Genomic DNA, 24,724 nt, shown 5'->3' with positions numbered 1-24,724 from the left:
GGCATTATTGAGGGAATACTTTATGAAAAGAAACCAATTTGGATATTTGGCTTTAAAATCTTTTTATTTATTTATTTATTTATTTATTGTTTTTGAGCCAGAGTCTTGCTCTGTCGCCTAGGATAATACAGTCTCAGCTCACTGCAACCTCTACCTTCCAGGCTCAAGCAGCCCTCCTGCCTCAGGCTTCCAAGTACCTGGGACTACAGGCATGTACCACCATGCCTGATTAATTTCTTTATTTTTAGTAGAGATAGGGTTTTGCCATGTTGGCCAGGCTGGTCTCAAACTCCTGGCCTCAAGTGACTCCTGCCTCAGCCTCCCAAAGTGCTGGGAAAAATCTTCCTTTTCAAACCAAACCTTTTCCTTCAAGAATAAATAAATCGGCCGGGCGCAGTGGCTCAGGCCTATAATCCCAGCACTTTGGGAGGCCGAGGCGGGTGGATCACGAGGTCAAGAGATCGAGACCATCCTGGTCAACAAGGTGAAACCCCATCTCTACTAAAAAATACAAAAATTAGCTGGGCATGGTGGCGCACACCTGTAGTCCCAGCTACTCGGGAGACTGAGGCAGGAGAATTGCTTGAACCCAGGAGGCGGAGGTTGTGGTGAGCCGAGATAGTGCCATTGCACTCCAGCCTGGGTAACAAGAGCGAAACTCTGTCTCAAAAAAAAAAAAAAAAAAGAATAAATAAATCATGTCCAAGATTCCCGCATGAGCCCTACACTGGAACGGGGGTTCTTTTTCTAGATATCACCCTTGCCTCAGAAGAGGTCTTACAAACCTTGGTGACCAAGCAACCAAGCAGCATTTTTTTTTTTTTTTTTGGAGACAGAGTCTTGCTCTGTCACCTAGACTGGAGTACAGTGGTACAATCTTGGTTCACTGCAACCTCTGCCTCCCAGGTTCAAGCAATTCTCCTGCTTCAGCCTCCCAAGTAGCTGGATAAGAGGCACACGCCACCATGCCTGGCTAATGTTTTTGTATTTTTCGTAGAAACGGGGTTTAACCATGCTGGCCAGGCTGGTCTCAAACTCCTGACCTCATGATCCACCCACCTCAGCCTCCCAAACTGCTAGGATTACGAGCTTCTGGCTGTGTCCTCTTATAGTTTCTTTTCTTTTTTTTTTTTGAGACAGAGTCTTGCTCTGTTGCCAGGAACCAGGCTGGAGTGCAGTGGCGCTATCTCAACTCACTGCAACCTCCGCCTCCCGGGTTCAAGCAATTCTCCTGCCTCAGCTTCCTGAGTAGCTGGGACTACAGGCACGCGCCACCACGCCCAGCTAATTTTTGTATTTTTTAGTAGATACGGGGTTTCACCATGTTGGCCAGGATGGTCTCGATCTCTTGACCTCGTGATCCACCCGCCTCAGCCTCCCAAAGTGCTGAGATTACAGGCATTAGCCACTGCACCCAGTGCTCTTATAGTTTCTTAACTCATGTGTCCTTTTATTGCATTCTGAGACTTTCTTGTATTTTGCTCTATATCTCTGTTGACCTCTTGGATTTCACGTAGATCTGCACTAGGAGACAATTCTAAAGATTAATCAGTTAGTACATTAAAAAAGTAAAAAGGTTGGGCATGGTGGCTCATGCCTGTAATCCCAGCACTTTGGGAGGCCGAGGTGGGTGGATCACAAGGTCAAGAGATTGAGACCATCCTGGCTAACATGGTGAAACCCTGTCTCTACTAAAAATACAAAAAAAAAAAAAAAGCTGGGTGTGATGGCTTGTGCCTGTAGTCCCAGCTACTTGGAGGCTGAGGCAGGAGAATCGCTTGAACTCAGGAGGTGGAGATTGCAGTGAGTCGAGATCACGCCACTGCACTCCAGCCTGGGTGACAGAGAGAGAGTCTGTCTCAAAAAAATAAAAAGTAAATAAGAATTCTCACTTTGGCAGTGAATATACTAAAATTGGAATAACACAGAGATTAGCATAGCCCCTGTGCAAGGATGACACGCAAATTTGTGAAACATTCCATGTTTTTGAACTAACGCAGAAACAGAAAACTAAATATGTAATGTTCTCTCTTATGAGTGGGAGCTACACATTGGGTACATATGGACATAAATATGGCAACGAAAGACACTGGGTAAATACAGGAGGAGGGAGGGAGGGAGCAAGGGTTGAAAAACTATTATTGGGTACTGTGCTCACTACCTGGGTGACAGATACATTCATACTCCAAACCTCAGCATAACACAATATACCTTTGAAACAAACCTACACATGTACCCTGGATCCTAAAATAAAAGCTGAAAAAACACAAAAATAAAATGAAACCTGCTCAGTTTGCTTATAAAAAAGTAAATAAGAAATATAGATATTAAAATAATTTTTTGACACCAAGAGTTAGAATAATCACACATCATGCCTGTTTCTTCTTCCAAAACACAGGGTCTCTTTTTGTGGGGGAGTGAGGTGGGAAGACCCAATCTTTCCTCAACCACTTCTATGCATGTCTGAAGCTCAGAGTATTGGAAAGAGCACCGGCTTTTCCAACTGAGCAACCTTCAGCAAGTCATGTCATTTCACTACACCTCAGTTTCCTAGTCTGTAAAGTGAGGATGATAATAAAACATGCCTCATATGGATGTTGTGGGACTTAGATGTAAAAATGCTTGATACAATCCTAATTAATTAAAAACTGCTTAGGGTTTTTTGGGGCCATTTTTATTAAAGCATATTCGTTTTAATTATTTTGTTTATTACCTGCTTTTTTTCTTAGTACTACTGACCCAGGACCTCAGAAGTTTTATTATCTTCAGTATAACAGGATTTTCTCCACAGATTTCTGTAACCTAAGTTCACTATAACCTGGATTCACTGGTCTTTTTAAAAGACCTTCAAAAATTGGAAGGGCAGCATGAGTCTATTGAGGTCTCATGAAAGTTGTCTTCTGTGTTGGTTTGCTAACACAAACACGTCATTTCTACCCTTTTCTGGGGTCCTTTAGTCTAGCTCCAGTTGCTCTCATTTTGTTTCCTAGCTTCTTACATCACAGCTTGTTGAAGAACTTGATTAAGTATGTTGTGTTCACTCCCTTCCTTTCATCTGTTGTCCAATTTATTTCTCCATGAACCGTTCCATCCAGTTAGTTTAAAGCCATCTGTTTGAGTGCTTTTTATATCTTTGAAACTTTTAGATGCTAAATCTATTAGTAATGGTTTAGAATTTTTCACCCTTTATATGTTGGGCTAAATTCCTTAATAAGTTAAACAGAATGAAAGAAAGGTATGCAATATAAGTGTAAACTCAGGTGGATATCAAATGGAACCACAGAAGTTAAAGAACTATGTACACCTATTCAAGGGACTAATCAAGGAATGGTCATTGAAACCAACTTCCCTGTTAGCACCAGAAGATGAACACTTCCTGCCAGATACTACAAACTATCATTTATTGACTGGTTCCTGAAAATTGAGAAAAAAGCAAAAAAAAAAAAGTAAACCAGAAAAGCAAGAAGCTAAGGAAAAGTAGTAATGAACTTATTAAAGAAGGCCACAGAAATCAGATGCACAAAAGAGAGCGTCATGAACAGATTTGAAATCCACAATCACCAGACAAGAGAAAATTATCCCTCACAACCTACCTACTATACCCTCCTCACCTCGGTACATTTGAGGCATTTTAAAGCGTGCATTTGTGTACATGTCTGTAGATGCACACACACCAGCCATCTGTGAGTGCACTGGAATTGCAGGTAGAATTTGACCATTCCCAGCCCTCAAATATTAAATTTTCTCCAATCTCATACACCCAATCCGCAGGTTTTTTGAATGAGTACTTTAATGAAGGAACCTGCTAAACTTCACCCTGTCTGAAATTCACCCCTGGTAGCTATTAGTCTCTAGGCTCAAGTTGGTTTGGTCCCTTTTTAAACAGTTGAAAAGAACTTGAATTAAAAGGAAGAGGGAGGATGGGAGAAGTCCATGACTTAACAGGTAAAAGATTTGAACAAAAGATGTTTTTTTAAAAATTATTTATTTTCCTTTCTGGATGATTTAGCAAGAGATCAAGCCAGCTGCCTATAATGAAAGTTAGTGGGCACCTGGTTTGTTCTGCAGGGGCTGCAGCCTTTTTGCAGTGGAAATTGTGTGGCCTCCTGTGCTATTAGCCTTGTGCTCTGGTGTTGCCAACTGATTTCTCCAATTCTCTTTTCTCAGTGGGCTAGAACACAGCTGGTTAAATAGGCCGTGACTCACATAAGCTCCTGTGTCTTTTTTATTGACTGCTTTATGGAAATGTATCACACTCCAAAGGGTCCCCATTGTTGTTGCTGTGCATAGCTGACTGAAGAGTCATGTTTAGCATTGAGAGATGGAATCCTATCCTGTCATTTTTTATTGCAGAGTTGGATGTGGGTGGGATACAAGGGTTTAAAGGAATCTAGATGAAGAGAGAAAGATATCTGAGAATTTCTTTTATCTTCATCTGCCATGAAAGTTGGGTGGCCATCACTTCTGGGTAACACACTTCTCTGTTGATCTTATCTTTATGGCCCCATATCCTTCAGCTAAGTGAATCTTTTCTTTATATGGGCTGTTCTGAGAGATTTAGTTAAGTGTAGTGGTAGAGAGAGATTATGACACTAATGTAATTCTGTTTTGTGCTGATATAATGTAATACACCTTTAGACTTACCCAAGAGGGCCATTTATTCTCAATAAATCGAAATCATTTTTATTTTTTCATGATGGTGGTGGTATCTTTTCTCAGGTAATGAACAAAAAGCTTCTTTTTTTAACTGTATACTTAAATATAAATTTTTTGCCTTAAAATAGCAACTTAACACAATTGTTTGCAACTTCTTCCTGTTTTTATACCCATCCTCTAAAACATATTTTTACATACTTTCTACTATACATTAAGTAGCTCTCTGCAGATCTGTTTATTTACTAGTAGGTGTGGATTCAGGCATACAAGATTCCTGCCTCATCCCCTCATGGCATGGCTAACATTGTGCATCCTCAGGATCATCAGTTCTTGATCAATAGGACCCTGCGCTGACACCAAAAGAGGATGTAGCTTGCAAAAGAGGATGTAGCTTGCATGCCACTGTGGATTCTCATCTTGTTTGCTTGGGTTTGTCAGATCATGGAACTAATGAGATTGAGCTCAGAGTCAACTACATTGAGAACAGCTCTATTATTGGACTCACCATACAGTACCTGGTACATATAAGACAATAATTCCCTAATTTTTTTTCCATAGAAATTCTAAACTTTGCCTATAATCCCATTTTTTCCCACTGCCCATAAGAGAAACCAGGGCAAGAGAGTTCCTCAATACAGATTCTAATGAATAAGAAAGCAACATAGGCCGGGTGCCACGGCTCACACCTGTAATCCCAGTACTTTAGGAGGCCAAGGCAGGTGGATCACCTGCGATCAGGAGTTCGAGACCAGCCTGATCAACATGGTGAAACCTCAACTCTACTGAAAATACAAAAATTATCCAGGTATGGTGGTGGGCGCCTGTAATCCCAGCTACTTGGGAGGCTGGGGCAGAAGAATCGCTGGAACGCAAGAGGCAGAGGTTGCAGTGAGCCAAGATTGCGCCATTGCACTCTAGCCTGGGTGACAAGAGCGAGACTCTGTTAGAAAGAAAGAAAGAAAAAAGAGAGAGAGAGAAGGAAGGAAGGAAGGAGAGAAAAAGAAAAAACAAAGAGAAGGAAAGAAAGAAAGAAAAGAAGGAAGGAAGGAAGACACATCTTACTAGACAACACATAAAAACACAGCATATAAAAAACTGTTTCCAGCTATATTACTTTTCAGAATCTTGTTAGTGAATGACCAAGAGAGAAAATTCAGCAATTCCTTCAGTACCCAATTTTAGCAAACTGAGTATGACTCTTGGGGACAGAAGGCGGTGGTGGTGCTGTCCCTTGTCTCCTAGAATTAGTAACTTGGAGTTACATCTCTGCTGCATTATGTCTTTGTTTTCTTGGTGGTGGCATTCTTGGGTTTCGGTTAGTGGGGAGAGAAAAGTCTCATGCTGATAATGTACTGAAAGTAAATGAAATTAAATAAGCGAAGCAGTGCTCATCACTACTTCCTCCCCCCTGGGTAATTCAATTCAAGCTCTCTCTCTGATGGCAACTCACAGGGGCTGTCTCTGTCACCCCGCTGGGGCTTGGAGTCTTAACATCTAAATAAAAGTTTCACTCAAGCATTTTTTATGCTCCTGCCAGCAGGATCAGTGAGCTGGTGTGGGCACATTAATGTAATATTCATACTCACAGACTCTCCCTGCACACGAGGCAGTGTCTTCCCATTTTCATAATTATAGATGTTCCATAAAATGCCATTTAAATTTGCATTAAAAAAAGGAGGTTTGAATTCTAATAGAATGTTTAGCATGTCTTTTATGATTCAAACTCTTGGCATCTTTAACAAGGAGCTGTGTCTCTAAGTTTAACAAGACCTTTAAAAACAAAAGGAAAAAAAACCTATAGGAAGAAGAGATGGAAACTCCAAGCTTATGGGATCCTATTTTCCTCATCCCCCTATGTGTTTCATTTAATTTTTAGGCCTCCAGGAGCAATTTTTTTTTTTTTTTTTTTTTAAGAAACAGAGTCTAGCTCTGTCACCCAGGCTGGAGTGCTGTGGTTCAATCACAACTTATGGCAGCCTTGAACTCTTGGGCTCAAGGGATCCTCCTACCTCAGCCTTCTGAGTAGCTGGGATTACAGGTGTGTGCCACCACACCTGGCCTCCCCAGGAGCAATTTTTTGACAGCACTTCAGAGAGCCTTCTCTTCTATAACTGGTCCTCACCCCACTAAATGCCTCTCCCTAAGTAGAATCTGCTACTGTTTTCTTGGAGTGTTTCCAGAGGGATAGGAGAAATGAAAGAATCCTAGAAAAATGAACTTTCCTTTGCTGCTATTCATCTCATGCATGCACCCTAAAATGGATTAAAAGGATTTATGGCAACCACATAGTTTGCTAACTGTGAAACACACAAATGAAAATAGCCCATGAACAAGGAATTTCACAATAGGACCAACTGGATAAAGAATCAGGCACATAGACACACTTAAAAACAAAAAAGATGTTCTTCTGATCTGTCTTTTTAAAACTAAGCTTGAAAGAGCTTTGAAGCAAAATGTAATTTTGATTGCATTTTAAATTGTCGTGAGACGTTATTTTTAAACAAAAAGTAGGAAAAGTACTGAGCAAAGTAGTGCCAGCTCACAGTCACCTTTGAATAAATGTTACTGAAGGAAATGTTTAAAAAACAATTGTTTGAAAAAAAAGTTATTTCAACCATAACTCTCAAGATACTGTATAGGTGGCCCAGTTGATTCATATGTAGTTATTCCTTACTTTGTTTTGTATTTGGTTTGCTTCGTAAATTATTTAAGGCAATCCAAAAGAGATATGGGTTCTGGGACTAAAAAGAATAAATGTTAAAATACTGCTAGCCCAATTACCTTCATTTTGCCTAATTAAGAAATGTAGAGTGTGTTCTTAAAAGAGGTTGGTTTTTTTTTTCATTCTTCTTTCATTTTATTTTTTGAGAAGTAAATTCCTTCTTTGTTTCTATCCTTTGTCTCTCCCTTCTGTGAAGTAAGTATAAACCCCAGTGGAGGAAGATGGATTAGGATCTTGACTTCTCAATAAATTTGTACCTAACAAGGCTAATTGAAAGCCAAGAACATTAGCAGCATACAATTAAAGGCTGATGTCAGTTTCAGGGTATTCTTTGTGAAGGCTTCTACAGTTCTTAGATTCTTTCCCATACTTTTTTTTTTTTTTTTTGAGATGGAGTCTCTCCCTGTCACCCAAGCTGGAACGCAATGGCATGATCTCGGCTCACTGCAGTCTCTGCCCCCGGGTTCAAGCGATTCTCCTGCCTCAGCCTCCCAGGTAGCTGGGACTACAGGCACACACCACCACAGCCGGCTAATTTTTTGTATCTTTAGTAGAGATGGGTTTCACCGTGTTGGCCAGGCTGCTCTCAAACTCCTGACCTTGTGATCCGCATTCCTCAGCCTCCCAAAGTGCTTGGATAACAGACAAGAGCCACTGCACACAGTCTCTTTCCCATTAATTTTAAGAAATCAGGATTTGGCAGTTATTGCTAAATTCAGCTTGCATAGTTCTTCTTGTGCGAACTTAAAATTTATGTTCACAGAGGTGGCTGTCTGTTAAAAGAAAAAAAATTGAACGTGTGTTTATTGCTCCCTCTCAGATAACTACGTTTGATGTGAAGTCTATTACTTATTAAAGCTTGTCTGTGCTGGTAGCTATTCATTTGACTTTTGATTATCTCAATGAGGTTTATCCAATTTGGAACTTATATACATAAGAAAATTCTTAATTTTCTGGGGTCCTTTTCCTGCCAATCAGTACATATTTAGGCTTCCTCACCTTACTACAAATTAATGTATATTTAGATATTTTTAAGCAATTTTAGCATTAGATATAATTGAAAAGAAAGAAAATTGGCCAAGCAGTGGCTCACGTCTGTAATCCCAGCACTTTGGGAGGCCAAGGTGGACAGATCACTTAAGGTCAGAAGTTTGAGACCAGCCTGGCCAGTACGGTGAAACCTCATCTCTACTAAAAATACAAAAAAAAAAAAAAACAGCTGGGTGTGGCAGCGGGTGCCTGTAGTCCCAGCTACCTGGGAGGCTGAGGCAGGAGAATCACTTGAACCTGGGAGATGGAAGTTGCAGTGAGCTGAGATCGCACCACACTGCACTCCAGCCTGGGTGACAGAGCAAGAAAAAAGAAAGAAAGAAAGGAAATTTACTTTTCTCTCCAATCATATAGAAATTGTCTTATTTTGTGCTGTGTTTAAGCAGTTGCCCTTTTGTACTCTGTTATTAATGTGAATTATCTAAAGTAGCCTAAATGAAAATTTTGCCAGATTTCAACAAACCATTTTGCCATTGATCTTTTTAGGAATGGAAGACATCGTCAGAGGAGCTCAAGAGCTTGATAACATAATCAAGCAAGGATACTTGGAGAAGAAAAGCAAAGGTATTGGTCAGACCCACAGATTGCAGAACATTCCAGGAAGGAAAGGGAAGTGAGGAAAAAGAAGGCTCACACGTTGGGTGCCTTCTCTGTGTCCAGTACTGTGCTAGGCAGATACAAGGCAAAAGCAAAGCAAGGAAAGGAAAAGAGTCTGGTGTTTGTGTGTAGGCTAAAGAGAGATGTCCCAGCCTTGAGCAGACTGTAAGCTTCATCGAGATAGGAATAGTTATGCCCTGCTCCCCTCTCTATCTCCAATGCCTTCTACATGACAGATGCCTAATAAAACTTGTTAAACCAATGAATGGTGTTATTGTCCTCATCTCTCAGTGTGCTCCCACTGTATAGTTTTTATATCATATGTGAAGCAGCCTACTTTCAAATTTCAGACAAGCCCAACTCCTTTTTTTTTTTTTTTTTTTTGAGACAGAGTCTTGCTCTGGGTGCAATCGTGGCTCACTGCAACCCCCAGCTCCTGGTTAAAGTGATTCTGCTGTCTCAACCTCCTGAGTAGCTAGGACTACAGGTGTGCACCATCACACCCAGCTAATTTTTTGCATTTTTAGCAGAGACAGGATTTTACTATGTTGGCCAGCCTAGTCTTAAACCCCTGGCCTCAAGTGATCTGCCCACCTGAGCCTCCCAAAATGCTGGGATTACAGGCATGAGCCACCACCTTTAAAAAGAAAAAAAAAAAAAAAAAAGACAGGATCTCCCTCTATTTGCCAAGACTGAAGTACAATAGCGCCATCCTAGCTCACTGCAACCTCCAACTCCTGGGCTCAAGTGATGCTCCCACTTTAGCCTCTCAAATAGCTGGGACAACGGTTCACATAACTGTGCATGGCTATTTTATTATTTTTTTGTAGAGACATAGTCTCACTTTGTTGCTTAGGCTGATATCAAACTCCTGGCTTTAAGCATACCTCTCATCTCAGCCTCCCGATGTGCTGGGATTACAGACATAAGCCACTACTCCTGCCTTCAAACCCAACTCTTGACCTCTAACTCATTCAATTAGAATAGGTACCACTAGAGTTGGCGTCTTAGGTTTAACACTCAATAGGCAAATTGGCTCAGCACCAAAAAAAAAAAAAAAAACCTCTTTTATGGCCATGGCCTGGAGAATCATTTTGCTTTGTCAAAGGCAACACATAAAGATATAATGGAGAATTTGAAAATGTACAGGATGAGATTAGAACCCAAAAGATCTAAAGGAGGCTAGATAAAAAGACAGCTGTGGGAGCATAGAGCAGGCAACCCTGTTTAGAACTTGGACCTTTAACTGAGCTAGTCCCCTGGACCCTGAGTCAATATGGGATAACCTGTGGGAGTAAAAAGGAGGGTTTTACAGTCCATTAACCTGGGAAATAAAACAATAACACACTGGACTGTATGTTGTTGGATTTTACAGACTTTTCAATGATGGTAGTTATCTGAATTTATGTACCCTACTGCTGTTCTGTTTAGATCATAGTTTCTTTGGATCGGAGTGGCAGAAGCGATGGTGTGTTGTCAGCAGAGGTCTCTTCTACTACTATGCTAATGAGAAGAGTAAGTGTTCTTCATTTGCACAGCAGCATCTCACTCCTGGATGCAAACACTTCGTAAATTCTCAAGCACTTAGATCTCAAGATAGCAGTCCTTAACTAATACCTGTAAAGGGACATGCTTAGGAAAGAAATAGGCATGGGAACATAATACCTTCCCATCACCAAAAACACAGAAGGCAATTTAGAAATTATTTCACCTTTAAACACTAAGAGTATGGTCAGCATATCAAAGGGTTATCTTTTATTATGATTAACAACACAACATTATAAAGATTGAATGTTTTTATTTAACAAAAATAAAAAGAACTTGAAACTCTTTATAGGCATCAATGCCATAGCTAAAATATTGAAAAAAAAATTAATTCTGAGAAAGATTTAAAGAGCTTAAACAATGGCCCATAAATAGAACCCCCAAGGGCATACTCCAAACTTTATCTTAATGACTACTAGGAAGTAAGTAGTACAGTGGACATTCCTATAGCCATGGACTATGAAGACCCAAATGGTTGCTGTACCCAAGACATGCCCTTCAGCCAGATGACAGCAACAGTGAAATGTTGATTCAGGCCAAAGATTGTTTTTTAATGATCCACCACTGACTCAATCAAGTCAACCCTAGAAGACCTTCTATCCATGTTTAATGTAATTGACTGGTTTATGAAAAGAAATAGAGGACATAAGCACAATGGGAGACAATTACAAATAAATACAAGCTAAAAATTATTATTATAGAGGAATGCAAACTTTCAAATAGGGGATACTCTTATACAGAGTTGGACTGCCCCAGGAGTAATTCTAAGAAGCAAGAGAGAAACAAAGTTTAAAATACATCAGTTCTTATTGGGGCAAATTTCCTTGTGCTGTGCACCTTCATACAGAGGCCAGCAATACAGTTTGAGTAGACCCTTCTTTTTCCTTGCAGTCATTCTCTGTTTCTCCTTCCTTACTCCTTCCTCAAATTTAGTCCTCTCCCAGTGCCTGGATGTCCAATGTAGAGAATAATCAGACACCCATCCAGTTGCCTTCGTACTTCCTGCACCTGTGGCACTAAGGTAGTGGAAAGAACTGCAGCTTTGCTAAGTGACTTGAAATTCTTAAGATTTGCCCTTGGCGGAGATTGTAGTGAGCCAAGATCGCACCACTGCACTCCAGCCTGGCACCTGTCGACAGAGCAAGACTCCGTCTGAAAAAAAAAAAAGAAGAAGGAAAGAAAAAGATTTGCCCTTGGATTTGGTAGCAATTGCTTCACCCTGCCTCCCTGCCTGCAGTGGTTATCACAGAACTTCACCTACTGTTCACCATCCTAGATTACTCAGAACATTTCCCATCTAGGGACAAAGTCTAAAGCCCTGCTTGGAAAGGATAACAGCATAGTTTGTAAACTGAGCTACAAGTCCCCTGTCTCCTTCCAACCCCCAGCCCATTCTCAAACCCAGCAACCACAATTTCTCCTCTAAATTATAGGCATACAACACAGCCAGCTGTTCTTTTCTTATTTTAAAACTTCAAACTAATATACATTTGTTACTATAAAAATGTTCATCATTTCTTTTGCATTTAAATAAGTGCTTGGCATACCTAGATATAAAACAAGGTGTGTCACGTCTGTTCATTCAGAATCTTCCATACGATGAGAGAGGAGTGGGGAGAGCAAGAGCAAGAGACTCAGAGGCTTTTATTGACCATTTTGCCGTCAGGGTGAAATAAAATCTGGTGACCAAAGAAACAACAAAACATTTTAGTGGCCGGTTAGAACAAGGAGAGATACTTTAACAAAAAAGATTCTGGTGTCAAAAAGCACTGTTCCATGGCTCCCTTCTCGCCAGTTATTTCTTATTGTGCCCATGACATTTTCTTTAGTAAGAAGAGTGTTTGTGTATTTCTTTTAGCTCAACCGGTTGAGGACAGAGTCTTTTTTCTTCTTTCTTTTTTAATGTTGTCATCCCACTGCCATCCTTATCATTATCATCATCAAAAAGCATTTATTAAGCAATTCATTTCACATGATATAGGGCTCAAAGCATCCCAGACACTCTGGTTCCCGTTCTCTGTGTTCTGCCTGAGCCACACAATAGGGACACAAAATTATTGTGAGCCCTCCTCTTTTTGTGTTTCTAACATTTTTTTAAAGTAGTGACAAGCAGAATAGTCTCCTCTTCACTTAGGGTCCTTTTCCTTTTATCTCCTTCCTCATCATCTAATAATACTTAACATTACTCTGCTACTTCCCAGGCTGACCTCTTACAAGAAGGATAAAATACTGAGTTTTAATTATTCTCCCTCTAGCATAAATTCCCACCTGACCAGCAGGGGAGGGGGAGAGCAGTTTAGCCCAAATGCTACATAGGGCATGGGAGGCGATTTTGGGACCTTATAATGCCCCCCTGTGCTGCTGTCCCTCCCCTCAAATGTGAGCTCTGCTGGCCCTGATAATAATGTTTCAGCTCTTATAATAGCCTTCAAGAGCCTCACATTTACAGCCACAGTCTCCCTGCTGTAATAATTCCTTCTTTCTATTATTATAGATCTCTTAACATTCTAATAAATTCTCTCTGTTGTACTCTTTTGGCAAAATAAGCTTTCACGTTGCATTTCCCTAGCTTGGCAGTGATATCTGCCTCACTGTCACAGTAGCCTCTTCTTAAGCTTCTCTACCTTTCCTTGACTATTGTGGTTCCTCAGGGATGTAACAGCTGTTTCTGTGCTTTTATTTTACATACCAGAGAAGATGCCTTCCCTTGCCAGTTGCATCTCTCTAGGGATACAGGGAGCTTTCCTGTCTTTCAGGCAAGCAGCCCAAAGGGACCTTCCTCATTAAGGGCTACAGTGTACAGATGGCCTCCCACCTGCGAAGAGATTCCAAGAAAGAATCCTGCTTTGAACTGACCTCCCAGGATAGGCGCAGCTATGAGGTAGGACGCGCCAAGGAGATGGTGATCCTCATTGGTGTTGCAGTTTCGTTCTGTATTGCATGTGAGCCATGGTTACTATGCTGGGTTCCAGCCTTTCTTTGTTACCTGCTTATTTCATACCAACTAAGACCCTCTTTCTTGACATGTCCTCACATTTGCCATGCCATACCCTCCCTCTGTTGCCACTCTCATCCTAGATACAGACTTTGCTTGGCTTCCATCCTTAATTTCTCCCCTTCTCCATTTCACTTCATAGGTGAGCTGCTTGTCAATTGCAGCACACAAGCCAATTCCTTACTTATAGTCTCTGATTTTATGGTTTAAAATCCCATTCTCTTTATTGTTCAACCGATTTTCTTCACTTCCTTCCATGAAACCCAGAAAACAGAAGATCTAACTGTAGAGTAAAAAAAAATTATTTTCCCATGTTCATCTTGCTATCCAAAATAATCTTCCTGTGTGTGGATGCTTTGCATATCTCTGAAGGATTTCTAAGATATTGGTAACAATAGTTAGTAACAATAATAACTGAAGGACTAGAGGACCTGGTCGAGGCAAGAAAAACTTATTCCTTGCTATGCTCAGTTTGAATCTTTACCTCATTATAAAATTAATTTGTTTTATTTTATTTTTGCCATCTTCATCCTGAACAACTAACAAAATTTAAGAATTTCTGACTGTGGAAATATAGTGATTTTTACCAATGTATGTTTGCGTGTGTGTGTGTATTGTTTCCTGCTTTTTGGTAATTTTTATCTTATCACAATTTTATTAAAACAATTTAGAAAAACTTCAGCTCATGAAAAAGAGAAAAACCATGCTAAGAGTAAATTAACCACTTAAGTAACCCTTTTAGTCTTCATACTTTTCTCAGCATTTTCTTTTTATTTCTACAGTATCTTAACTCTTATTTTGTTAAAGGACCTAGGTCTTCATTATGCAATTTCCAGAAATCGTTTAACATTTGTACTAAAACTTTTCTATAGAGTCCTTTATGAATATATATAATATAGATGTATGCACTGAATATGTTCCTAGTTATTTTTATTATTACATCCTGATAGTAACATATTTAGATAAAAGTTTATGTAACAAGTCTAAACCAATATTTCTAGAAATGTTTTTATAGAAATGTGTTTTTAAGAAATCAAGAATGATAATGTCTATTAAAAAGTATTATTCAGGAATCCACTTTCTTTGTATGACATATATCTTTACCTTACCCCAATGGCCAGATAATTAAAATATTTTTCAGGAACAATTATTTAAAATAAAAAATTTACTAAGGGCTGATGTTTGACTGGCCTATTTTGTAAATCAGAATGTAGTTTATTTACTTCTTTTCTTTGGCCTGTTAAATTCAAATCATTACCATTGTCTGTGGATTCTTCTACAAATCCTTTGGCTCTTCCCCTTCTTATTTATTCCCACAGCCATCACAATAGTTAAGTTCACCCAGAGGACCAGTTGGTCTTCTGTCTCCAGATTTCTCTATTTCAATCCTTCCTACTTACAGCTATTGAAAGAATCCCCCACTCCCTTTGCTAGAGCTGGTAGTGGCTTCCTGTTGCCTACATTTTAACTCTGAACTCCAGGTACTCAGAGCCATTTTACAAAGTCTTCTCTGACCCTCAACTCTCCCACTTCACCTGTTATTTTTCTCCAGTCAAGTTGATCTGCCAGCCTTCCCCATAAGTCATTTTATTCCTGTTCTTTTGCACATGGGTCTCCCTACCTGAAATGTCCAACTCTATCCACCAGTTTCCACAAACCCTTCTGTAAAATCCAGCCAAAATGGTATTATTACAGCAAGCCACCCTGACCTAACCTACTCTAGGCAACAATAGGTGTTCCCTGTCTCCTCTCGATATCCAGTTGATATCAAATGTGCCTCCTTTGTAGTGTTCCTATTTCATCTGTGTGGGTTGGTTTTCTTTTTTCTTGTAAACTTTTCTCAAATAAATGCTTGATGAAGGAATAGATAATTAAATGAAAGAATGCATGTGGACATGAACGTCTGGACTCAAAGAGCTGTCATCTCTGGGTATGCAAAACTGCTGAATGAAAAATCAGTTTGAGTGAATTATTTGGTCTTTTTTCTATATGTTAAGCACACAGAGAATCCTGAACTTTAAACTTGACTCTGAAACTCAGAGGTTCCTCCCACTTGGACATCCCTGCCAAGATTGATGGAAATTTTAGTGACAGTGATAAATTTATTCACTGATTTTTCTCTAGTTTACAGCTACTAGTCCAGCAGAAGCCAGAGACTGGGTGGATCAAATAAGTTTCTTGTTAAAAGGTAAGTGTCACTGTTACAGAAATAATACTTGAATTGATTTGCAGTTGAAGTTATGTTGCATAAATGTAACCTACAGGCTTCAGTATGTATTTTTTCTATCCTTTCTCACATCTGCCTTTCCTACCATATTCTTCATATTATAACAACAATTAGTACTATGTATAAATGAGAAGGTAAAGATGACATCAACCTGGAGAAGACCTCTGGTATCTTAGCTCATCCACCTACCTACAGGCAAGTCTGTAATATTCAAAACCACTAAAAAAGAAGATTCTAAAAATCAGCTCAGCCCAATTCAGTGTCTCCTAACCCCTTATATTCTGGAACGGAAATTCATAATATCCAACTTAAAGTCATCTAGTTGCAATTGAGGTTCAAAATCTTCTTATTTTAGTCTTAGGAGGAAGTAGAAATCTAAACTTATCTAGATGGTCTTCAGGGACACTGTACATTAAAAACAAATTGCTATTTCCCAAGCCACAATAAGATGTTCCTTGCTTTGGGATGGGAAGAGACCTGCCTGAAGATGGTAAATGACTGCTCTTAGAGTACCCTCTGCTGGCCAGCCTGTAGACAAAGCAGAAACAGTGGCCTAGGAAGCCTTATCTGGAAGTGGTCTGGCAGGTAGAAGAAGCCAACCTTGAATGTGTCACTTGGTATTAGATAATCCTCACTTACCGTCATGGGAGGACCCTACCTCTGCAGAAAGGCAGAAGTACCAACTTTTTATACATGGCCCAAGACCTAGAAAGAAACATGTCACCCTAAAAACTCCAAGCCTTTTCATCTGTTTTTTATTCTGCTATGAGATTGTATTGTGGATAAAAAGAAGGAAGCACCAGAGCTTTAATTACAAAAATTGTCTCTTTTACTAGTTATGCCTTTGCTATCACAAAAACAAACTATTGCACATACCAACAGCGTCACGTATAATAGACTGGAACTAGACAAACATGAACATTGATGGCGAGACTACAGGGTACACTCTCATCTAGGTGCCTTGGATTTATGTGTGTAATATACCCCTTAGTGTGTAAACCTCAATAAAACTCAAAGCAGCTTTATTGAGCTGTACCCTGTGGTACTTTCAGAATCCCACATTGAAGAAATTATTCATTCCATTTTATTTTAAAACAAACAAAATAATAACATATGGTTTAAGCCACAAATGTGCTTTTGATCCTTTCCTCATATGTGGTGGCACCAAAATTCAGATGAAAATTGTTGCAAAATCTTTATTAAAAGCCTAATCAAGCCAAACAGTTTTATTGCATTTTGAAATGAACGTTGGACGTCTCTCTATCCTTTCCTTCCCCAGAGAACGGTGACTGCACTTGCACATCCTGCAGAGGGCCCTCAGCAGGGTTTCAGAGAGCACTCTGTAGTACACATCAGAGAATGAACATTCCCAGTTCCCCATTAAAATAAAAAACCAATCTCCCTCCCCTGCCCTGGTGCTCCCCAGTGCTGTAATGGCTCAACACCCTCTATACAGTGACCCAATTTAAGGGCAGCTGGACTCTGCAGTTGCAAAAGGACATGGTAACTGCATTGTTCAGCTATTCCATTTGGTCTTGTATTACTGTTATATTTTTCCATACCCCGTTTCTTTTTCTCTTTCGCTGTTGTCCATTTTTTTCTCTGCAAACAAACTTGTCTGAAATTCTGCAGTGAAATCACTGGGGAGATGAGCTTCTGACAGCTCCAACATTCTACAGAGTTCCCATGGCCTATGCACCCTGGAGGACTGCAAGCCTTCACTTACCCTTCCAGTTTTCTACTTGATAAGTTGTGTGCAGCACACTGGCTTTTCCTCTTCTGGCCTATTTTCTTCCCTTCACCTCGTGTTCTCATTTACACACCCATACTTTTCAGGGCTGCTTCACCCCGATCAAGTTTTATTGCAAGGAAGGATTTATGCTATGGTTTAAACCTGATGCAGTGCTAGTCCGGCCTTTTCTGTAGATTTCCTGCCACCAAAGTTCACATTAGAAATAACAGCATTTATTGTGTTTCATTTTCTTTTGACATGTTTTACTCTCATCCCTCTTCCTCCTTCTCCCTCTTTCCTCCCATCTTATTATTTTATTTTTCTCTGTTTCTTGATTCATTCTCATCTTTGCCCTGGCAGATCTGAGCTCCTTAACCATTCCATGTGAAGAGGAGGAGGATGAAGAAGAAAAAGAGGAAGAGACATATGATGATATTGATGGTTTTGACTCCCCAAATTCTGGTTCCCAGTGCAGACCCACTGTCTTGCCTGGTAGTGTGGGGATAAAAGAGCCTACAGAGGAGAAAAAAGAAGAAGATATTTATGAAGTCTTGCCAGGTGAGAAATTTTGTGCTCTGATTATCTTCCACTAGTTTCAGAAATTCGTGACCTGATTAAAGAATAATAACTTTGAAAATTCCAAAAGAAGCCAAATCTAACCTTCATCCTCTGAAGGAGATAATGTGGTAAGCTTTATGAGATGGTAGGGAAAACGATAATGAAGCTCTGTCTTGCTCTGGGAGCAAGAAGAATTTGATTAGGGAGTGTCTTCTATCCATGCCATGTGAAGTAACTTATTACATGTGTCCACCAGGTTAAACAGTCAGGAACATTTACATTGGTTTTTGTTGGTTTACTGTGAGTTTTGGGATGAGTCATCAAAATTCTCAAGTTTCAACTTTTTGGTGTGTAGTTGTGAAAATAATGGAAAATTCCTTCAAAATTATGAAGGATTTCAAAAATCTGAAACATGTTGTAAATGCTGACAAACGTTTTTAGTAATACCTTCAAATTACGAGCAAACCTCGATAATAAACCCTGCTAGAGAACGACGCATTATTACCTAGTTCAGATATACCATGAATCAAATCACAACTCTTTTTTTTTCCATGCTTCATGTCCACATGATCAGCATCACACCTGTGAACAGGATTACCACTACTCTTAAAAAAGAAGCCTAACATGTTTTATCTGCTCATCATTACAACATGTCTACTCTCTATATTTCCTTTTTTCCAAAGGCATGAAAACTATCATCTTAAAAACTATATAGTCATCACTGCTTCTGCATAACCACTTCTAGTGGGGATAACAGCAGCTGGTGATCAATGCAGAGCTCAGTGGGGGTCAGACGGAGGAGAACCAAAGCCTGAGCTTTTAATTGTGAGGTAGTTAGACCACAGGAATGCTAATCTTCAAGTCCATTCAGAAAGATGGTTCCTATGGAAATTTGCCAGGAGTTCAGTGCTCTGCTGAGAAATTCAAGTTAAGCTTAAATTTATAGCAATTTAAGCCTCAATCCCAGATGAACCTAGGAACTAAGGTGAATCTAACACTCAAGCCCCTGAAGATAAGGCTGGTTGCTAAAAGCATCAACAGTAAACAGCTTGCATTTCAAGGCTTCCTAAGAAGAGCATCCAACCCTCTCCACACTGTCTTTATCTCTTCCTGGGGAAGAAGCTACGTCATTGCTTCCTGAGTCAAGGGGCAGGACTTTGGCCACATGTCCCCACCCTGCTGGGGACTTTACCCACCCACCAAGGAGAGCCTGCTTCTTCTCCTAGCACTTCCAGCCTCTGCCAGTCCCGACTTCTCCAGCCTTTTTGTTGTGTTTTATTATGCAAATGATATCTTGGTTGAGGTCGAGCCATTTCTTGTGTCTGACGTTAAAAAAAATGATAATTTCCTCAGCAAGTCATCGTCGTTAATGAAGTTTTACAAAAACAGATACAACCAAAGGAAAATAAAATTTTACAGGTGATAAATTTTTCCAATTTCCCTGGCAGAATTCGATAGGATTGTTAAATTAAGAGTGAAGGTGTCTGTTAGAAAGCAACGAGCAGTGATGGGTAATTTTATAGAGTGGAAAATTGAATCAAATTGCTACATTAAAACACAGCTCCTCTGAGAATCTTCCCTTTCACAGTCAGCTCCATTGCAACAGCAGGGTGCAGAAATGGATCTAATTCACAACACTCCCTAAAAGGAGATGCACTCCCCAACTTGGCCAGAATCTTCCTAGTGAGCTCATATTCTTCTCACTCCTGCCCAGGCTTGGGGAAATATCCGGGTGACAGTCCACTTTGGGTTACAACTGTGGAAGAGTGCTCTGGGAATACCTCAGTGAACCTCCTGGGGTGGAAAGAAAGGGCCTTTTAATGTACCATGTTTTGTTTTCAAAAGAGCCAGGGAGGAGGGGGCTGATGCTCAGAGACACAGAGCAAAGGAGAATAAAGAGAAAGAGGCCTCAAAAACTTAGATGAGTTTGGGACTGTCACCTTATCTTAGGAGTGGGCAGTGAAGGTATGATTGGCTTCCTAATGACCATCTTTCTCTTGCCTCCTAAACTTCTCCCCTTGGCCATTGCAGCACTGCCCAGAGTATCAGGGCATTTTTCCAAAATTCCCACCAGCTGGTATGTTGGTGTGGCCCCAAGGGCATGAAGACTGGTCTGAGGGTACACTTACCCTGTATCCACAACAGCTGTCCATTGGAAGTGAGGAAAGCCACACAGTAGGAAATCCAGGGTCTCTTTCTGCAGGTTAAGGAAACAGCAGCTAAGCACCCTCTTAGTTTCCAAAGGACAGCACTGTACCCAACCAACAGGTTCTTTCCCATAAGCCTCTATCCATCACAGTTCTTAGAGACAGAATTGGAGGTGGGATATATTGGCATTTAATTATGATATGAATATTTCAGCAACCAGTTGCTATCAATCACTCAGCTTCCTGTCCACTCCACTCAGCTGTTGCTTCTGAACTTACTGTTTGAATTTTGTATGTGCCACACCATCAGTCCTGGAGAAACTGAGAAGGGAATGTGAGGGGGCCTAACACTGTCTCCTTTCTGCTGCCCTCTCACAAAACCACCTACCAACCAGCGGCACATGAGACAGCATGGTATCATAGGTACAGATACTGGCTCTAAGTCAGGATGGATCTGCTCTGCCACCTGCTAGCTGTGAGACCTTGAGCAAGTTACTTGCCCTCTCTCTGCCTGATTGTACTACCTGTAAAATGGGGAAAACAATATAGTTGTCTTAGAGGGATGTGGTAAGGAGTCTAGAACTGACATGTGTAAAGTTCTTAGCACAGAGCCCCGACACACAATGGCATACAGTGAGTACTCAGTAAATGCTGGCTATTATTAATGTGATGGTGTTTAAACAGGAAGTGTTATCTCCTTGAAGAACTGGGGGTGGTTAGGTCCCCGCCCTCTCGAACCAGACCCGAGACAGTCCAGTTGGATATTTCCAGCTATGCTTATGGAGCAGGTGAAATTGAAAATCCTGAGCAGATGGAATGTGGAGTGCACCTTCTGCTCAGGCCCATTTTTACTGCGAGGCCAGGTGCTGGGTGGAAGGATGACCTACAGTAACGTTGGATTGTGCTAACACTGCGTACCCATCAAGAGTCAAATACGTGGACCTCTAACATGTGTTTCATTATAACGAGTAAATGTGCTTTGTGGAGGATATTTAACATTGACAGTTCTGCTAATCCTCCCTTTTGGGATAGGGCCCACACAAGCCCTCACTGTCTCTATGGGGAAAGCCATGTTAGTGAGACCTCCCTTCCAGGGTATAATTTAGATGGGCTTCCTAATAGGGAGAAAAATGTATGTAACAAATACCAAGTCAATAAAAAATGTTTTTCGTAATCAAAATAATGTATGGGTCATCACATTAAACTCACTCCATCACATTAATCATGGAATAATTAGCATTTGCTACGTGGCTAGCACTCTTCTCCCCATGAGGGAACACCAGAGCACTAAAGGTTTTCAGCCAGACCACAAAAACATTTGTGCTGGAAAATATGGTTTCAAGGTTGGTATCTGGTGGGATTTCTGAACATCCATGTTGAGCATATGGGGACTGATTTTTTTAGGAACTCATTTGCAATAGATTAAACTGCAGGGAACTACCACAAAGAAATGTTAAAGCAATATGTAGAAAATAGGAGGCCTTTCTGAGCCCTCTCTCACCACCACCACCACTCTCATAGTTATTTTACAGGCCAGCATAGGCCCAGCTTCATGATTCAAGATTCCATAAAAGGACAGCTTTTATCAAATTTTGTCTGGGGTCTCAAGGCTGGGATCCAGCAAGGCGCCTGAGACCATTGAAATGCTGTAACTGGGGCCTTGTAGCAGCTGCAGTGGCAACGGAATCCGGCTGTGTTCTCTAGAGAGATTTCAGAAGAGCAAAATGGAAAGAGAGATGAAGAGCCTTCTTTGGGAATTTCTGTGCACATTCCAATGCTGCCCACACTGCCCCAGGGTGTTATTATAGACCTAGAAACCAGATTGCTTTATAATAAAGCATATAACTGAGTTTTTAAAATTTTGAGTCAAATGGAAACAAGCATTCTGTGGAATTATTTTTCCCCCTGTACAGTTGTTCAGACCCACAGGAAGGGGTAACAGTGAAGGTAAGAAGTCTAAAGAAATAAAAAAAAAAAAAATGGAGACGAAAAATACAAAGTTTATGAAGAAAGAGCATCAGGGAAGAGTCAACACCATTATCAGGCCTCCTCTGAACTTCTGGCCTTTTCTCTTTCTTACTCCCATACCCGCTGAGCCCCAGCCACAGAGTCCTGCTTGGCCAGCACCAAAACTGGAATCATATTGTTTCTTCTACCTAGACTACCCTTCTGATCTCAGCCTGTGAAATCATACACATTCTGGTCAACCGTCTCCCTAGTGACACCTTCCCAGATACTCAACTGGAATTAAGCTTTGTTTTAGTCCTCAACACAGTGATTTGTATTCAGGTCTTTCTCCCCAATTAGTAGATGCTTAGGTATTATTTGTGAAATTAAATTCAGTGCATTCTAAGTGTTGCAGTTAGCACAAATTGAGTTTAATATCTTATACATCAAGCCCATATTACTGAAATAGGATGCAAATATTTTGAGGTAACAGTTGAGATTACCAAATACACAACAGAGAATTAAATGTGTTATTAGCATCTTGCTTGTATTTTCCGTGTGGTCTGGTGAGGTGCTATAACATCCGTGGATTCATAACATATCTGTCCATGTTGGGGAGCAGTTTATTTCTACTTTTCTGCACGTCCCCTTTGCACCTTGAGTCTGTCTGTATTTCTGTTGCATCTGTCACCAGAGCACCTTGATGTCTGGTTGTACATTGATACAGTTGGCATTTTTTGAAGCTTTTGTCACTTTCTTTGTTTGGGGAAGTAAGTGATTTCCCCTCTTCCTGATTTAGTCATTTTTTTCTAATGTTATTCTTTCTGATATCAGTGTAGCTGATGTCAGAAGCGTGTCAGAGCAGCACTTCAGAAAAGAGCCAGGTGTCATGAGAAGCTGCTGGCTCCTCTCTGTCCCTCTGAGGTAGATTCAGTGTCCTGTTCCTCTCAGCCTCTCATTAGTGTCCCTGATATTGTGCCAAGAATGTTGATTGAAATCGACTCTCCGGATACTGATGCTCATTTGTGATGCCCCATGGTTCTCTTACACGTTCGCACAGTTAACAGAATCTTCTTCAATTGTTTTCCCAATTGAGATGAGATATTTGGGGATCAAGTAGAGCATTTAATGTGATAAGTGGACAGTAATCTTTAGAGGTTAATTTGTTTAAAACCTATGTAAGGTTGGGGTCCCATATGCACCGTTAGGAGCAAGGACCATTATAATCCATTACTGTTTAAAGTTGAGCTAGCACATAAATTTTAATTCACTCTTAAATGAAGATGTATTTCAGTAGATATAATGCTGAAATGCCTAATAATACTCTTATAAAGAAATTCAACAAGCTCTTTAGCCTAAAATATATTGTTCAAAATTGTCTCTTAAAATTAAAGCCTCACATTACAGATTAATAAAAATGAGAACTTCAGCTATTTAACCCACCCCTTTTTTTCTGTTGCCATATAATCAGTTGTCTTTGACTTGGAGTTTGAAAGACATCTGTTTAGTTTCATGGAAGGATCTGAGATAAATTGTATGCCTATTTGTATTGTGCTCCCAGAACCTAGGGAGGTGTCTGGGGTGTAATTTTTACAACCAGCTGTGAACACTGCTTTCCTTCACTATGTGACAGCGCCCCATACCCAGTCTTCCAAAGACCCCAGAGTCATAGCACCAAGCCCATCAATGGGAAAGCTTCTTGATTTGAGCCTCCTTTCAGCCACCCAGGAAAGACAGTGTTAGATAGAACAGATGTGGGGATTGGAGCGTCCCCATTCACATCCATCATTGTAGAGCTTAGTAATGGCGGTGGATGATATAAAAGCTCTATGGCCAGTGTTTTTCTTTCTTTCTAGGTGATTTCAAAGGTGCAATGGAAATTAGAGTATCTGGTCTGGAATTGAACTGCATTGAACACATTTCTATTATTCCATCTTTGTATTATGACTAGATTAAGTGCTGTTGCCCGAAAGGATAAAGGAATCAAGTTTTAGTTTTCATTTTTATCATTGCAAATACATTTACATTCTCCTATTTTACAAATGCAAAGAGCAGGCAAGCCACTTTCAATAATTTATTTTAAAATCAATGCTAATGAGGTTATGTCTCGTCAGTGGCCGAGTTTTACAATAAAGTCTGATTTATTTAGAAAAGATCTTTGGTGAAGCTTCCCATCTAATGGCAATGGGAAGGAGGTGGAGTAGCAGCACAGTGACCCTCCAACTTCGGATCCAATTTGTAATTCACAGTGGAGATCTGACCCAATTTACATTGATTAGAATTGGGAGGAAGAGACAGCTGCACACAGACAGCAGAGGTAGAATAAACCCTCTCTGCAAAAGTGCCTAAGCACAGCAAATTATTGGTCTTTGTGATGGAGTTGTTTGATACCAACAAAAGAGCTGCTCTCTCTCCAAATTGTTGGGTATCTCTAAAATGGAGGATGTACCAATTTTTCCTCTAATGTTTTCAATCCTAAAATTAGTCCCATGTCAAAAAGGAAATGCATCATAGCAGAGAAAGGAAGGAAGTGGACGAGTAACAAGAA

At 40.3% G+C, this 24,724-nt stretch overlaps 1 protein-coding gene and 1 pseudogene across 6 annotated transcripts in view; both read left to right on the top strand.

The window, feature by feature from the left end:
- SKAP1 (src kinase associated phosphoprotein 1) overlaps positions 1-24,724 on the top strand; it is a 324,123-nt gene that overhangs the window by 247,490 nt on the left and 51,909 nt on the right. For all 6 annotated transcript variants that reach the window (XR_001107407.3, XM_012451850.2, XM_012451849.2 and 3 more), the window contains exons 5-9: positions 8,915-8,992; positions 10,457-10,540; positions 13,327-13,451; positions 15,690-15,753; positions 17,885-18,082. Coding sequence is in view for 5 of the 6 variants with exons in the window: in XM_012451850.2 (XP_012307273.2) it covers positions 8,915-8,992; positions 10,457-10,540; positions 13,327-13,451; positions 15,690-15,753; positions 17,885-18,082 (549 nt within the window). In the remaining variant the exon portion in view is untranslated. The remainder of the gene's footprint in view (positions 1-8,914; positions 8,993-10,456; positions 10,541-13,326; positions 13,452-15,689; positions 15,754-17,884; positions 18,083-24,724) is intronic.
- On the top strand, positions 1,889-1,988 carry LOC135271016 (U6 spliceosomal RNA; annotated as a pseudogene).

This window comes from Aotus nancymaae, unplaced genomic scaffold (assembly GCF_030222135.1).
Source record: "Aotus nancymaae isolate 86718 unplaced genomic scaffold, 86718_ANA_hifiasm-v0.15.2.pri h1tg000072l, whole genome shotgun sequence".
NCBI lineage: Eukaryota > Metazoa > Chordata > Mammalia > Primates > Aotidae > Aotus > Aotus nancymaae.
This window is presented reverse-complemented; position numbering and strand designations above follow the sequence as displayed.